Genomic DNA, 14,916 nt, shown 5'->3' with positions numbered 1-14,916 from the left:
ATGTGCACCTGCAACGTTGATGTGGTAAAGCCACAGGCTCCAGGGAGTCGCTATGCAGGATACAGGTAGAGAAGACGGAGTCAACTGTGTCCCGAGTCCTCTGGGATCTGGAAGTCATGCAGAAAAGGCAGAAGCAACAGAGACTGGTCAGTGCGTGTGCTAGCTTTCCGCTCCTGTAATAAACACCTGAGACAACTTATGAAGAAAAAAGGTTCACGTTGGCTCACAGTCTCGGGGGTTTCAGTCCATTTTCAGTTGGTCCCACTGCTTTTGAAGTCCTTGTCAAGGGCATGCCTTCAGAGACGTAAAGACCTCCCACCAGCCCCGCCTTTTGATGTTGTTGTTCTCAAAATTAAGTATTAAGAAATACTTTAAGAGCTGGGTCTCAAAATTAAGTTTTGAGCCAGGTGTGGTGGATCGGTACTTGAGAGGCGGAGACACAGGAAGATAGCAGGTTCAAGATCAGCCTCAGCAACCTACCAAGACCTTGTTTCAAAACCAAAAAAAGCCGGGCGTGGTGACACACACTTGTAATCCCCGCACTTGGGAGGCGGAGACAGGAGGATCGCGCAGGTTCAAAGCCAGCCGCGCTGGCTTAAGAGAGCCTGTTTCCAAATAAAAAAGTATAAAAATAGGTCTGGGAGTGTAGCCCGGAAGTAGAAGGGTTTCCAGGAACCCCAGTACCACCAATACAAAAAAAAAAAAAAAGAATTTTTTTGAAAGAATAGAGGTAGCCAGGCATGGTGGCGCATGCTTATAATCCCAGCATTTGGGAGACTGAGATAGGAGGATCATGGTTTGTGAACAGCCTCAGCTACTAAGTGAGGCCCTCCACAACTTAGTGAAATGCTGTTTCAAAATAAAGAATTTAAAAAAATAGGGCATAGGGCAGGGGGTGTGGCTTGGAGGTCAAATGCCCCTGAGTTCCATCCCAAGACCCGCAAAAAAAAAAAAAAAAAAAAAAATAGAGGTAAGCCAGGTATGGGGGCGCACACTTGTAATCCCAGCATTTGGGGGGCTGAGACAGGAGGATCGCAGTTCGTGGACAGCCACAGCTACTTAGGGAGGCCCTTTGCAAGACCCTGTTTCAAAAGAAAGAATAAAATATAGGGCTGTGGGTGTAGCTCAGAGGTAGAATGCCCCTGGGTTCCATCCCCAGTACCACAAAAATAAAATAAAATAAAAAAGAATGGAGGTAAGCCAGGTGTGGCACACATTTGTAGTCCCAGTACTTGGGAGGCTGAGACAGGAGGATATAGCAGGTTCGAGGACAGCCTCAGCAGGTAGTGAGACTCTCTTCAACCTAGGGAGACCCTGTTTCCAAAATAAAAATAAAATAGGGCTGGGGGTATAGCTTGGAGGTAGAATGCCCCTGGGTTCAATTCCCAGTAACACACACACACACACACACACACACACACACACACACCTGTATTGAATGAAATAAAATAATGCATATAGTCCTAAAAATTGTAAGAATAGGATGGAGATGAAGAGGCTGTCCAGGACATGCTTCCTTTTATTTGAGGGAGGGGGTGGGGATTGAACTCAGGGGCGTTCTACTTTTGAGCTACACACCCCTACCCGTTTTTATTGTTTATTTCAAACAGGGTCTGCTAAGTTACCAAGGCTCTCATGAAGTTGCTGAGGCTGGCCTTGAACCCACAGACAGGTTCTTCTCCACCTATATCCAGCACAGAGATCTCTTCTGGCCTGGGGTTCAACACATCGATGTGCTAGAAATCCGACGCGCTCTTTAGGGCGCCCCTGGGGGCCCGTGGGCACTCGAGCACACGCAATAACCAGCCTGGCCAGATCAGGGTCTGGCCAGGGTGAATCAGGGCGTGCCTGCCGGTGAGCCACCCAGCTCTGCATATAAGGCTCGAGGTGGCGAGTGAGGCTGAGCCGGCATCATGGCCAAGTTTAGGGTGAGAGTGTCCACCGGGGAGGCCTGCGGAGCTGGCACGTGGGACAAAGTGTCCGTCAGCATCGTGGGGACTCGGGGAGAGAGCCCCCCACTGCCCCTGGACCACCTGGGCAAAGAGTTCACTGCGGGCGCTGTGAGTTCGTGCAGGGGTGGAGGAGGGAGGAGGGGCTACCCTCCCCGCACACTAAGCCTTCCCGCCCCCAGGAGGAGGACTTCGAGGTGACGCTCCCCCAGGACCTGGGCCGCGTGCTGCTGCTGCGCGTGCACAAGGCGCCCCTGGAGCTGCCCCGGCCCCTCGGGCCCCTGGCCCCCGACGCCTGGTTCTGCCGCTGGGTCCAGCTCCATCCACCGCGGGGCGCCGCGCTGCGCTTCCCCTGCTACGAGTGGCTGGAGGGGGCCGGGGAGCTGGTGCTGCGGGAGGGGGCAGGTGAGGGGCGGCAGGCAGGGCGCGGGACCCGAGGGCGCTGGTGCTGGGGAAGGGCCAGGGGGCGCCGAGGTGATGGAGGGGCGCGGGGAGGGGGGCGGGGGGGCGGCAGGGCCAAAGGTCAGGGGGACTTCTCCCCCTCCACCCACTCCTCTCATCCTCCAGCCAAGGTGTCCTGGGCAGACGACCACCCCACGCTCCTGAGCCAGCGCCGGGAGGAGCTGCGGGCCAGGCAGGAGAAGTACCGGTGAGGAGGGGGCTAATGTTGGGGGAGGGGACACCTAAGCAACGAGGGCCAGCCTGGGGCTGCGGGTGACACTGACCAGGGCCCCTGTGGGGGCCTCTCCTTTGAAAGAGCGTTCCCAGCACCACCCAGGCACCTGTCGGAAATGAAGATTCTCTCCCAGGGCATGGTGGCCGCGTGCCTGCCTGTGATCCCAGGGCTTGGGAGCTGGAGGATCACAGGTTTGAGGCCGGCCTCAGCAAATAAAAAATAAAATAGGAAGCCGGGCGTGGTGGCGCATGCTTGTAATCCCAGCGTTCGGGAGGCTGAGACCAGAGGATCACAGTTCGCAGACAGCCTCAGCTATTTAGTGAGGCCCTCTGCAACTCAGCGAGACCCGGTTTCAAAATAAAGAATAAAAAATAGGGCTGGGGGTGTAGCTCGGAGGTCGAATGCCCCTGGGTTCCATCCCCAGACCGGAAAAACAATAAAATAAAATAAAATAGGGTTAGGGCTGTAGCTCAGAGGTAGAATTCCCACGGGTTCAATCCCTTAGTAACACACACACACACACACACACACACAGAGAGAGAGAGAGAGAGAGAGAGAGAGAGAGAGAGAGAGAGAGAGAGAGAGAGAGATGGATTCTCAGACACTTTGCACCCACTGACTCAGAGCTTGAGCGTGGGGGAAAAAGATTTTGTCTTAACAAGCCTTTCAGATGACTGGTTGTTGGGGAACCCCGGGTAAAGGAAAACCAGCTAGACAGACCAGAACAGACTTTATTTGAAGTAAAGCCTGGGAGAGGGGACTGGCCGGGAAAGAGAGTCTGAGAGAGTTAGGAGTCCCTTCCTTACAGACTTGGGGCTTTTATTTTATTTTTATTTTTGGCGGCTTTTATTTTATTTTTATTTTGGCTTTCTACCTCCAGGCTACACTCCCAGACCTATTTTATATTATTTTATATTTTTTATTTGGAAACAGGGTCTCTTAAGCCAGCAGAGGCTGGCTTTGAACCTGCGCGATCCTCCTGTCTCAGCTTCCCAAGCACGGGGATTATGAGCGTGCACCACCATGCCGGGCTCCAAACTTGGGGCTTTTAATGGGGTGTTAGGAGAGAGAGCAAAGCAGTGGTGTATTTCTCTGATTGGTGGGATTGACACCCAGCCAGAGCAGGTGAATGTATGGGGCAGGGGATGGTTCGAGACGTTTTCATTTTCTTCCCACTCCTGCTGTTCCTGGAGTACCATGTTTGCAGTCTCCTCCCCAGGCCCACAGCCAGACCTCACAGCGCCCACATGGTGAGCACCACCAAACCTTTGCATGCATGTTCCTTGCCCCGGGGCCTTTGCACACATCGGCAGGCATCCTTCTGAAAATGTGGGCAGGGACAGAAATACACCCCCTAAGCCCCAGGAAACTGACCCCCCCCCCAGGGCAGGTAAGGGGTGAGACGGGGCTCTTTGCTCTGAGCTCAGCACTAGGGAACACAGGGAGAGCTGGCCTGGAGGCTGCGCTGGCTAAGGGTTGAGTTTCAAAGGAGCTGAGGCCATTGCTGAGGATTCCTGAGGCAGGAACTGCAGTCAAGTGCAGATCTGCAAAAGATCTTGATCTTGGGCTTGACTGCAGGCTGTGCTTCGTGGGGGAGGCCTCCACAGGTTCATTTGATTCTGTGAAAAGCATTGCCCTGCGTCCAGAGCAATGGCCCTGGGAGAGAACGCAGAGGTTGAGTTCCACCGTCTCCACAGAGACCCAGGGCCAGCCTAGACCTGCCCAAAGGGGCCTTGAGAGCTGAGACAAGTCACTGTTCTTGATTTTTTTTTTTTGGGGGGGTGGGTGGGTCTGGGGATGGAACCCAGAGGCATTTGACCTCTGAGCTACACCCCCTCCCCTATTTTTTATTCTTTATTTATTTATTTTATTTTATTTTTTTGGTGGTACTGGGGTTCCTGGATGCCCTTCTACCTCCGGGCTACACTCCCAGACCTATTTTTACATTTTCATTTTGGAAACAGGGTCTCCTAAACCAGCGTGCGCGGCTGGCTTCGAACCTGCGCGATCCTCCTGTTTCTGCCTCCCAAGTGCGGGGATTACAAGCGTGCGCCACCACGCCTGGCTATTCTTTATTTTTAAACAGGGTCTCAGTAAGTTGCGAAGGGCCTCACTAAGTAGCTGAGCCTGGCCGCGAACCGCGACCCTCCAGTCTCAGCCTCCCGAATGCTGGGATTACAAGCCTGCACCACCACGCCCGGCTTGATTTTTTTTTTTTTTTTTTTTGGCAAAAGTAATCAAGAATATCACTCTCCCTAGAGTTAGTAGGTAGACCCAATGAGAAAAAAATGCTTAAGAAGGCTGCAAATCCACAGCTGAGCCCTCTGCCCTCACTGTTCATAGATTTCCAAAGTCAGCAACCCTCTCCCCCATGAGGGGGGCACTGGAACAGTGGGGGGTAGTAGCCTCAGGTGTAATCGGGGACACTGAATAAAAGTAAGTGGTCCAAGGAAGCACCCAGAGGGCACCAAGTTTGTTTGTTTGTTTGTTTGTTTGTTTGTTTCTGAAAATGAGGCAATAAGCCAGTAAGTTTGGGACTCTATTGTCTCTGCCCTTAGTACTTAAAAATGAGGCCTCATATCTATACCATCGGCATTGCTTGGGAGCTTATTAGAAAATTCAGGCTTCAGCCAGGCATTGGTGGCACATGCTTGTAATCCCAGCATTTTTGGAGGCCGAGACTGGAGGATTGACGTTCATGGCCAGCCTCAGTTTTTTAGTGAGGCCCTTTGCAATTCAATGAGACCCTGTTTCAAAATAAAGAATAAAAATTTAGGGTTGGGGGTGGCTGTCAAAGGTGGAATGCCCCTGGCTTCCATCCTCAGTACTGCAGGAAGAAGAAGGAGGAGGAGGAGGAGGAGGAGGAGGAGGAAGAGGAGGAGGAGGAGGAGGAGGAGGAAGAGGAGGAGGAGGAGGAGGAGGAGGAGAAAGAAAAAAAGAAAGAGAAAGAAAGTAAAGAAAAAGAAAATTCAGGCAAAAAAAGAAAAAGAAAAGCCAGGCATAGTGGGGCACGCTTGTAATCCCAGTACTTGGGAGGCTGAAACAGGAGGATCACACAGGTTCAAAGCCAGTCTCAGCTACTTAGTGAGGCTCTCAGCAAATTAGTGAGACTCTGTTTCCAAATAAAATATAAAATAGGTCGGGAGCTTAGCCCGAAGATAGAGGCCCCTGGGTTCCATCCCTAGTACCATGAAAGAAAGAAAGAAAGAAAGAAAGAAAGAAAGAAAGAAAGAAAGAAAGAAAGAAAGAGGAAAGAATTAATTTAGGCTTCACCTGGGCACACCTGTAATCCCAGTACTTGGGAGGCTGAGACAAGTGGATTGCAGGTTCACAGCCAATCTCAGCAACTTAGCAAGACCCTCAATACCTTAGTGAGACCCTATTCAAAAAAAATTTTAAAAACTGGTTGCTGTGGTGATGCACGCTTGTAATCTCAGTACTTGGGAAGCTGAGACAGGAGGATCACAGGTTTGCAGCCAGCCTCAGCTACTTAATGAGGTCTTCTGCAACTTAGTGAGACCCTATCTCAAAATAAAGAGTAAAAAAAAAAAGAAATAGAGCTAGAGTTTATCTCGGAGGTAGAATGCCCCTGGGTTCAATCCCCAGTACTGATAAATAAATAAATAAATAAATAATAAAATAAAATAGGGCGGGGGTATAGCTCAGAGGTTAAAAAAAATGCCCCTAGGTTCAATCCCCAATACCAAAGGGGCGGGGGGTGCTGAGTTCAGCAACCCAAAATTAAGAAAGAAAGGAGTCAGGCATTGTAGTACACACTTGTAATCCCAGTAGCTGGAATGCTAAGACAGGAGGATTGCAGGTTCATAGCCAGCCTCAGCAACTTAGTGAGACTCTGTTTTAAAATATATAATAAAAGCCGGGCGTGGTGGCGCACGCTTGTAATCCCTGCGCTTAGGAGGCGGGAGACAGGAGGATCGCGCAGGTTCGAAGCCAGCCGCGCTGGTTTAAGAGACCCTGTTTCCAAATAAAATATAGAATAGGTCTGGGAGTGTAGCCTGGATGTAGAAGGCCCCTGGGTTCCATCTCCAGTACCACCAAAATAAATAAATAAATAAATAAATAATAATAAAAACGGGGCTGGAGGTGTAACTCAGAAGTAGAATGCCTCTGGGTTCAATCCCCAGTACCACAGGGAAAAAGAAGGAAAGAAAGAAAAGAGGAAAGAAAGGAGAAAAAGAAAGAGAGGGAGGGAGGGAGGGAGACTCCTAGTCAGGTGTAAGACTGTAACCCCAGTACTTGTGAGACAGAATGGCAGAGTCGAAGCCAGCACACAGTAATTTACTGAGACCCTGTTTCAAAACAACAAAAAAAATTTTTTTAAAGAGCTGGGTGTATCTCAGTAGTAGAATACCTTGGGTTTGATCCCCAGTACCCCCCACCACACACACACACTTCAGTCGGCATTTATAGTTTACCCTGATCCCCAAGGTGAAGCTTTGAAGTTGAGAAGTAGGGTTTGGCCACCACCTAGTGGTAGTGGACTTCAATTACAAGTTGTTTTTTGAAGTTGAAAGTTCAAACAAATGCTTGAACCCAAGGAAGGAACCAGTGATAGAAGGACTGGCTGGGGTTCCTCAGTTTCCTGGGACACGATTTTACCACTTCACCCATTTCTTTGGCTTGCTTGATCATGGGATTTAGAGCTGCCTTCAACCAGGGTGGAGTAATAGCAGCTCCCCCATGCGGTGGCGGCTGGAGCATCTCTCTGTGAGATGCCTGCCAAAGGCAACCCAAACCCTGGGACAGACCTGGCTTCAGGAGAACGTCCCCTCTGCAAGGTGCACCTATGTTAGTGAGGAATTATGTGGCTCCAACTAGCAGACAGATAAAAAAGGAATTCCTCCGCAGGATACAGAGGTCCTTACAGAAGCATGGCAGAAAATATGGCCAGATTTCAGGCCAGACAGCGACGCTAACCCCTCCTGGATGGTTCTCTCTCCTTCCTCCCCTCCCCTTTCTGCTTTCTCTGGTTCCCAGTCCGCACAATGGAAAATGACCATAGCTAACAGTCCCTGTGCATCCCTGCTATAATCCAGATGTCCAGACAAATTCTGTGGGAAGGACACTGATTGGCCCAGCTCTGGTCAGGTGGACCAATCAGCCGTGAGCAGATTGTGTGTAGAGGGGGAAAGGCAGCTAGATCCCTGGAAGGTCCTTGCTCGCAGAGGAGGCTGTGACCACAAGGGCACCCCGTCTGCCCAAGTCCAGGGGCTTCCTGCGGCTTCCTGTTGATCACCTGCCTGTCCCCCTCCAGCTGGAAGACTTACAGCCCAGGCTGGCCCCGCTGCCTCGACCAGGCGACTGTGAAGGACCTGGACCTCAACGTCAAGTACTCTCTGGTCAAGAGCACCAAATTCCAACTGAAAGGCTACTCTGGGTGAGGATGCTCGTCCTGTCCTGCCCCTGGCTCTCAGACACCCTGCCTTCTGCCCTCCCCTTCTCTCATCCCCACCATCAGTGATATGGACCACCCAGCCCCCTGCCCATGCCCGATTCCCACAGGACAGCGGCTACCTTAGGGCCAGTGACTACTTCCGGGCCCAGAAGCTGGTTTTGGGATCCCAGAAAACTGACAGGGGAGGGTCTCCCGATATCTCTTGCCTCCTCTCATCCTTTGCATCCTCTGACAGGCTTACAGAGCTAAAGATCAAGGGGTTGCTGGACCGCAAAGGGCTCTGGAGGAGTCTGAGGGAGATGAGGAGGCTCTTCAACTTCCGGAAGACTCCAGCAGCCGGTGAGGAGCTTGGGCCAGGGCTCCAGACTTCTTCCCTGGGGTATCAGCTCCCATGGCGGTCAGAAAACCAAACGCTACCGGGTATCGTGGTCCACGCCTATAATCACAGTGCTTGGGAGGGTGAGAAAGGAGGATCACAGGTTTGAGGCCAGTGTGCGGTAACTTGGTGATACCCTGTTTCAAAACAAAAAATAAATAAAATAAAATAGAGCTGAGGGTGTAGCTTGAAGGTAGAATGCCCCTGGGTTCCAGCCCCAGTACAAAAATAAAAATATATAAATATATAATAAAAATCAAAAAGCAGGGTGCAGTGCTGCATGCCTGTAATCATAGTACTTGGGAAGCTGAGATAGAAAGATTGCAGGTTCGATGCCAGCCTTAGCAACTTATTGAGACACTCAGCAACCTAGTAAGACCCTGTTTTAAAATAAAAATAGACAAATAAAAAGGCTAGGGTGTAGGTCAGAGATAGCATGCCCCTGTACTCAATTCCTAGTTCAGTGCCCACACCTTCAAATAAAATAAACACCAATTTACTGTGTGACCCTGGGCAGGACCCTGTCCCTTCTTAGGCCTTGTTCCCCACAGAGACAAAAAAAAAAAAAAAAGGCTGTGGACTGGGGCAATCCCTGACCTCCTAATCCAAGAGTTATTTCTTTTTCTTTCTTTTCTTTTTTTCTTTTTTCTTTTTTTTCAGTTCTGGGGATGGATTCAGGGGGCCTTCTACCTCTAAGCTACACACCCAGCCCTGTTTTTTGTTCTTTATTTTGAAACAGGGTCTCACTGAGTTGCAAAGGGCCTCACTAAGTAGCTGAGGCTGTCCTTGAACCACGATCCTCCTGTCTCAGCCTCCCTAATGCTGGGATTACAAGTGTGTGCCACCACACTGAGCTCATAGCCATTTCTTGAGCACAACCCATCAGTAACTGATTTGGGGCTGTGGCCACAGTCCCAGTGCTCAAAAGACACACAATGGAGCTGGCCAGTGGATGTTAACTAGACTCAAAATAAATCATTAGAGCTGGACATGATGGCGCACTCTTGTAACCCCAGTACTTAGGAGGCTGAGACAGGAGGATTGCAGCTTCAGAGCCAGCCTCAGTAACTTAGCAAAGGCTTTCCTCAACCTAGTGAGACCCTGTTTCCAAATAAGATATAAAATTGGGCTGGGAGTATAGCTTGGAGACAGATTGCCTCTGGGTTCAATCCCCAGTACCAAAAATATAAATAAATCATTAGTGACACTTGGGAGACATGCTCCTTGACTCCAGGAAGGTGTAAAAGCGGGACCCACCCTAGCCTGGAGGGGGGGCCTTGGAAAGATCTGCCAAGAGTGCTGAGTAGGGATTAACAGGTCCAGGGACAGAGTGTGGAGCAGGGAGCCTTTCAGGCACCAAGGACAGAGAAGGCGAGGGCTCTGAGAGCGAAAGATCAGGTGCCTGTGGGGGAAGAAAGAACGCCAGGTGGCCAAAGCAGACTGAGGGAGGGAGGGAAGGAAGGGCAGAGGTGGCAGGCCCAGCTGGTGCGGGCCGCCTGGCCCTGGCAGGCTTTGGGTTTTCCTCGGTAATGAATGACGTGAGGCTCTCAACTGGTGGCCAGCTGGGGGTAGTATGGCCAGATGTGGTCTGTAGGGTGAGGCAGGGGACTTAGCCAAGTCTCTGGCTCTGATCAGTAGAGGCTGGTGGCCTCAGCAAGGCGGTGGCAGTAGGGATGGAGTGGACAGGTGGACCAAAAGGCACTGAGGATGGAGGCCCAATGGGTCTTGGTGGAGGAGGAGAAGAAGGAGGAAGAGGAGGGGGAGGAGGAGGAGGAGGAGGAGGAGGAGGAGGAGGAGGAGGAGGAGGAGGAGGCTGCCTAGAGAGGTCCTGGGCTCTGCCACAGACAGCCAGGCAGGGTGGGGCTGCATTCCCCAGGATGCCAGGCAGTGGGGAGGTCCTGAGCTGGAGGAAGAGGCCACATTTGGTCTTCAAAATCTTACATTTGAGGGTGGTGTGTCATCCAGGTAGACAGGGACAGTGGGCTGGGGACAAATTTTTTTTTTTTTCGGTACTGGGGATGGAACTCGGGGGCATTCTATCTCTGAGCTACACCCCCAGCCCTATTTTTTATTCTTTATTTTTTTGGGTGGGGTGCTACTGGGGTTTCTGGAAGCCCTTCTACCTCCGGGCTACACTCCCAGACCTATTTTTTATATTTTTTGAAATGGTCTCTTAACGCCAGTGTGGCTGGCTTCGAACCTGCGCGATCCTCCTGTCTCCACCTCCCAAGCGCGGGGATTAAAAGCGTGCGCCACCACACCTGGCCTTTATTCTTTATTTTGAAACAGGGTCTCACTGAGTTGCAAAGGGGCCTCACTAAGTAGTTGAGGCTGTCTGCGAACCGTGATCCTCCTGCCTCAGTCTCCCCAATGCTGGGATTACAAGCGTGCACCACCACGCCCGGCTCTGGGGACCAAGATTTTGTTTGGTGAGTGGGCAGTGACTAAAATCTGGGGGCCAGGGGAGGTCATCCTGAAGAGGAGGTGGGGTGTTTAGGGAACTCTGCTGCGACGGTCAGGGGGCCTGCTGGGGTCGGGTGACTGGTCCCCTCTCCTCCTGCAGAGTATGTGTTTGAGCACTGGCAGGAGGATGCCTTCTTCGCCTGCCAGTTCCTGAATGGCCTCAACCCTGTCCTGATCCGCCGCTGTCGCAGCCTCCCAGAGAACTTCCCGGTCACTGATGACATGGTAGCCCCGGTGCTGGGCCCGGAGACCAGTCTGCAAGCTGAGCTGGAGGTGGGGCACAGGCGCCGTAAGCCCCATGTCTGTGTCTTTGGCCCATCCCCTCCCGGAGAAGAGCAGTGTGCTCACATTTGCTAGGAACCTACTGTGTGCTATATGCCAAAGACACCCTTTCCCAAAACAAATTCCTCTTTCAGCCCTGCACCCTCTCCTGCACCCCTCATCCTTTAGAAAGCCAGATGGCAGCCCCAGTCCCCCCTTTCTCTTTCCCAGAGGGGGTCCCTGTACTTGGTGGATCACGGCATCCTCTCCGGCATTCGCACCAATGTGGTCAACGGGAGGCCTCAGTTCTCTGCAGCCCCGCTGACCCTGCTGTACCAGCACCCACAGGGTGGCCCCCTGCTGCCTCTCGCCATCCAGGTCTGCGGTGGGATGGGGCAGCAAGGAGGTAGAAAGGGCCCCCCAAATGGCTGGCAGACACTCGCTGCTGGCTCACTCCCCACTGCCCTTCCCTCTTGTAGCTCAGCCAGACCCCCGGGCCCAATAGCCCCATCTTCCTGCCCAGTGATGACAAGTGGGACTGGCTGCTGGCCAAGACCTGGGTGCGCAACGCCGAGTTCTCCATCCACGAGGCCCTCACGCACCTGCTGCATGCACACCTGCTGCCTGAGGTCTTCACCCTGGCCACGCTGCGCCAGCTGCCCCACTGCCACCCACTCTACAAGGTCAGTGGTTCGGCGAGGTGACCCAGCCTGTGCCCCAAGCCTGCAGGTCCCTGAGCCCCTTCCTGCCCTTGCGGTGCCTTTTTCAAGTGGGCCTTTCCCAGGGAGGACCCGACCTTCCAGGCTGCGATGTGGAGGTCCCCTCTGGCTTCTGCGGTGTCTCCCTGCACAGCCTCCCGGGGGAGCCTGCTTCTCAGCACACCCCAAGCCGGGGAAGCCAATTCTGTGTCCAGTAAGGTTCCCCTCTTGGAAGCAGATCAGACAGGATCGGCCACCACCACGGAAGCCCCAGTCCCAGGAAAGAAGAGACCTGGGGCTGGCTGATGCCAAAGAAAGAATGTGGCTTTGAGGGACCAACAGATTTTCTACAGCTTGTTCCAGGATGGGGAGCCCTGAGTGGTAGACCCACCTGCTCTGGGGTGCTCCCTGTAGGTCCCCTGAGTCCTACTGAGTCTCCAGCTGACACAGATTAATTTCCTCCCTGGACCTGAGGCGTCTCCTCTGAATAGGGCAGGATTTAGCCCACTTTCCCTGCTAGAGCTGCTCAGACTTCTTCCCGGTTAGATGGTTTCCTGAGCCCAGATGCACACCCTAGTCCGTGCCCCTCCCCTCAGGCTGAATCTTTCTGACCATCTGCAGCTCCCAGAGCGTGGCACTCAGAGGTGGGATCTGGGGGGACATTTCTGCACTGTCAGCCCCAAGGAACTTTGGCTGCCCGGGAGATAGAAAATCACCAGAAGCTAGAACTGGAAGCTCGTGGTACTCTTTCCAGGCGCTGACAAAACGATCTGGTGCCTGAAGAGCAGAAGGAGCCTGTCCAGGACGCTCAGAACGAGATGTTGGGGGAGCTCCACCCCATCTTTGGGTCTGGAACCCTGCCCCCCGCCCCACACTGCCCCCTCTGGTCCCTGTTGTCTTTCTGAGTGACTGTCTGTGGGGAGATCTGGGGTCATCCCAACTCTGCTGTCCTTCCTCTTTTTTATTTATTTTTATTTTTTTGGTGGCTCTAGGGATTGAGCCCAGGGATGTTCTACAACTCTGAGCTACACCTCCAGCCCTATTTTATTATTTTATTTATTTATTTATTTTCCAGTACTGGGGACGGAACCCAGGGGCATTCTACCTCTGAGCTACAACCCCAGGCCTATTTTTTATTCTTTATTTTGAAACAGGGTCTCACTGAGTTGCAAAGGGCCTCACTAAGTAGTAGCTGAGGCTGTCCTCATACCGCGATCCTCCTGTCTCAGCCTCCCAAGTACTGGGATTACAAGCATGCGCCCCACATCGGCTTGCCCTTCCTCTTACAGCTGCTGATTCCACACATTCGATACACGCTGTACATCAACACGCTCGCCCGTGAGCTGCTCATCGCCCCTGGTCAGGTGATAGACAGGGTAAGAGCCGCCTTAGAGGGGTGTGGGGTGGGACATTCCTTCAGCTGGAGGAATCTAGGGTTCTGGGGTGAGCATGGTCCTGACTCCGTCACACCAGTGCTACCTCCTGCTTCTGGAGTGAGGTCCCGGCGCCCAGGAGCCCTGCCTCCCAGTCCACAGGCCTCGGCATTGGTGGCTTCTCTGAGCTCATACAGAGGAACATGGAGCAGCTGAGCTACTCTGTCCTGTGCCTGCCTGAAGACATCCGGGCGCGAGGTGTTGAAGACATTCCCGGCTACTACTACCGAGATGACGGGCTGCGGATCTGGGAGGCAGTGGAGCGGTGAGGGGACTGTCCCCAGGGAGCAGGGCCCAGGAGAGGCAGGGAGCCTGGGAGGGGGGCAGACAGGCTGTCCGCGAGCGACACTGGGCAGGGTGGCTTCTCAGAGAGGCTCGGGGTGAGAGAGGGGACTGAACCCAGGCGCACCCTTACAGCTTCGTCCATGATGTGGTGGGCATCTATTACCCAAGCGACGCGTCAGTCCTAGATGACCCAGAGCTCCAGGCCTGGGTGAAGGAGATCTTCTCTGAAGGCTTCCTTAGCCGGGAGAACTCAGGTACGGGACCCCTGGCCCTTGGGCCCGACCCTCAGGCCTCTGCAGGGAGGTCCTTGGGACCCCAGCAGCGCCAGCCCACCTCTCTCTGCAGGTGTGCCCTCCTCTCTGGACACCAGGGAGACTCTGGTGCGGTATGTCACCATGGTGATATTCACCTGCTCAGCCAAGCACTGCGCTGTCAGTTCAGGCCAGGTGAGGGCAGGTCTGTGCCAGGGGAGGCGGGCACAGGGCTCAGCTCTTGGCCTCATTCTTCCCTCTTGGCCTTCAGTTTGATTCTGGCGTCTGGATGCCCAACCTGCCGCCCACCATGCAGCTGCCACCGCCCACTTCCAAAGGCCAGGCGAGGCCTGAGGGTTTCATAGCCACCCTGCCAGCAGTCAACGCCACGTGTGACATCATCCTCGCCCTCTGGTTGCTGAGCAAGGAGCCTGGAGACCCAGTGAGTGTGGGGCTGGGGGCCAGGCAGGCTGGGTGGGATAGGGGAAGAAGTGTTGTTTACCCCACCCTGCCATCGAGCTGGCTCAGCTGGGCCACACCGCTCGGAGGATGGGGACCTCAGCAGCCCCTCACCCAGCCTTGTGGCCGGTCCCCAGAGGCCCCTGGGCACCTACCCGGATGAACACTTCACCGAGGAGGCCCCACGGCAGAGCATCGCCGCCTTCCAGGACCGCCTGGCCCAGATCTCCAGGGATATCCGGGAGCGGAACCGGGGTCTGGCGCTGCCCTACGGCTACCTGGACCCTCCCCTCATCGAGAACAGCGTCTCCATCTAAATTCCCAGAGAGCACAGACCCTATATCTCCTTAACCATGTATCACTTGAGGCTAACTAACTGACACCCAGAGAAAAGGACACCTTCTCCAGAAAAGCAGGCCCCATGTAACTCACACACACACACACACACACACACACAAAAAAAAAAAAAAAAAAAAAAAAAAACAGGAAAAAAGCCGAAGAGAAATAAGGGGCTGAGGATATAGTTCAGTGGTAGAGTACTTACCTTCCTACCATGAGCAAAACCCTGGGTTCCATCCCCAATACCATCAAAAAGAGAGAGCGACCAAGACACCCACAGAGAACACAATCTCATGACACAGTACCACCA

The 14,916-nt window shown here is 53.2% G+C and overlaps 1 protein-coding gene across 3 annotated transcripts; it reads left to right on the top strand.

The window, feature by feature from the left end:
• Positions 1 to 1,913: 1,913 nt before the first annotated feature.
• On the top strand, positions 1,914 to 14,638 carry ALOX15B (arachidonate 15-lipoxygenase type B; the record flags this gene model as incomplete). 3 transcript variants are annotated; one of them, XM_080712369.1, is made up of 14 exons in its annotated part: positions 1,914 to 2,060; positions 2,132 to 2,354; positions 2,517 to 2,598; positions 7,901 to 8,023; positions 8,277 to 8,380; positions 10,981 to 11,153; positions 11,373 to 11,519; positions 11,621 to 11,824; positions 13,129 to 13,215; positions 13,368 to 13,537; positions 13,690 to 13,811; positions 13,903 to 14,003; positions 14,080 to 14,250; positions 14,405 to 14,638. In XM_080712369.1, the coding sequence occupies 14 exons, from the start codon at positions 1,914 to 1,916 to the stop codon at positions 14,582 to 14,584; spliced, it is 2,034 nt and encodes a 677-aa protein (XP_080568495.1). In that variant the 3' UTR covers positions 14,585 to 14,638. The 3 variants fall into 3 exon arrangements, with proteins under 3 accessions (XP_080568495.1, XP_080568496.1, XP_080568497.1); XM_080712370.1 differs by lacking the exon at positions 13,129 to 13,215; XM_080712371.1 differs by lacking the exons at positions 13,129 to 13,215; positions 13,690 to 13,811 and having other exon boundaries at positions 13,368 to 13,524.
• Positions 14,639 to 14,916: the final 278 nt, after the last annotated feature.

Source organism: Muscardinus avellanarius (genome assembly GCF_963383645.1).
Source record: "Muscardinus avellanarius genome assembly, chromosome: 16".
Classification (NCBI taxonomy): domain Eukaryota; kingdom Metazoa; phylum Chordata; class Mammalia; order Rodentia; family Gliridae; genus Muscardinus; species Muscardinus avellanarius.
Note: the sequence above shows the minus strand (reverse complement) of the source record. Positions and strands in the feature narration are given on the sequence as shown.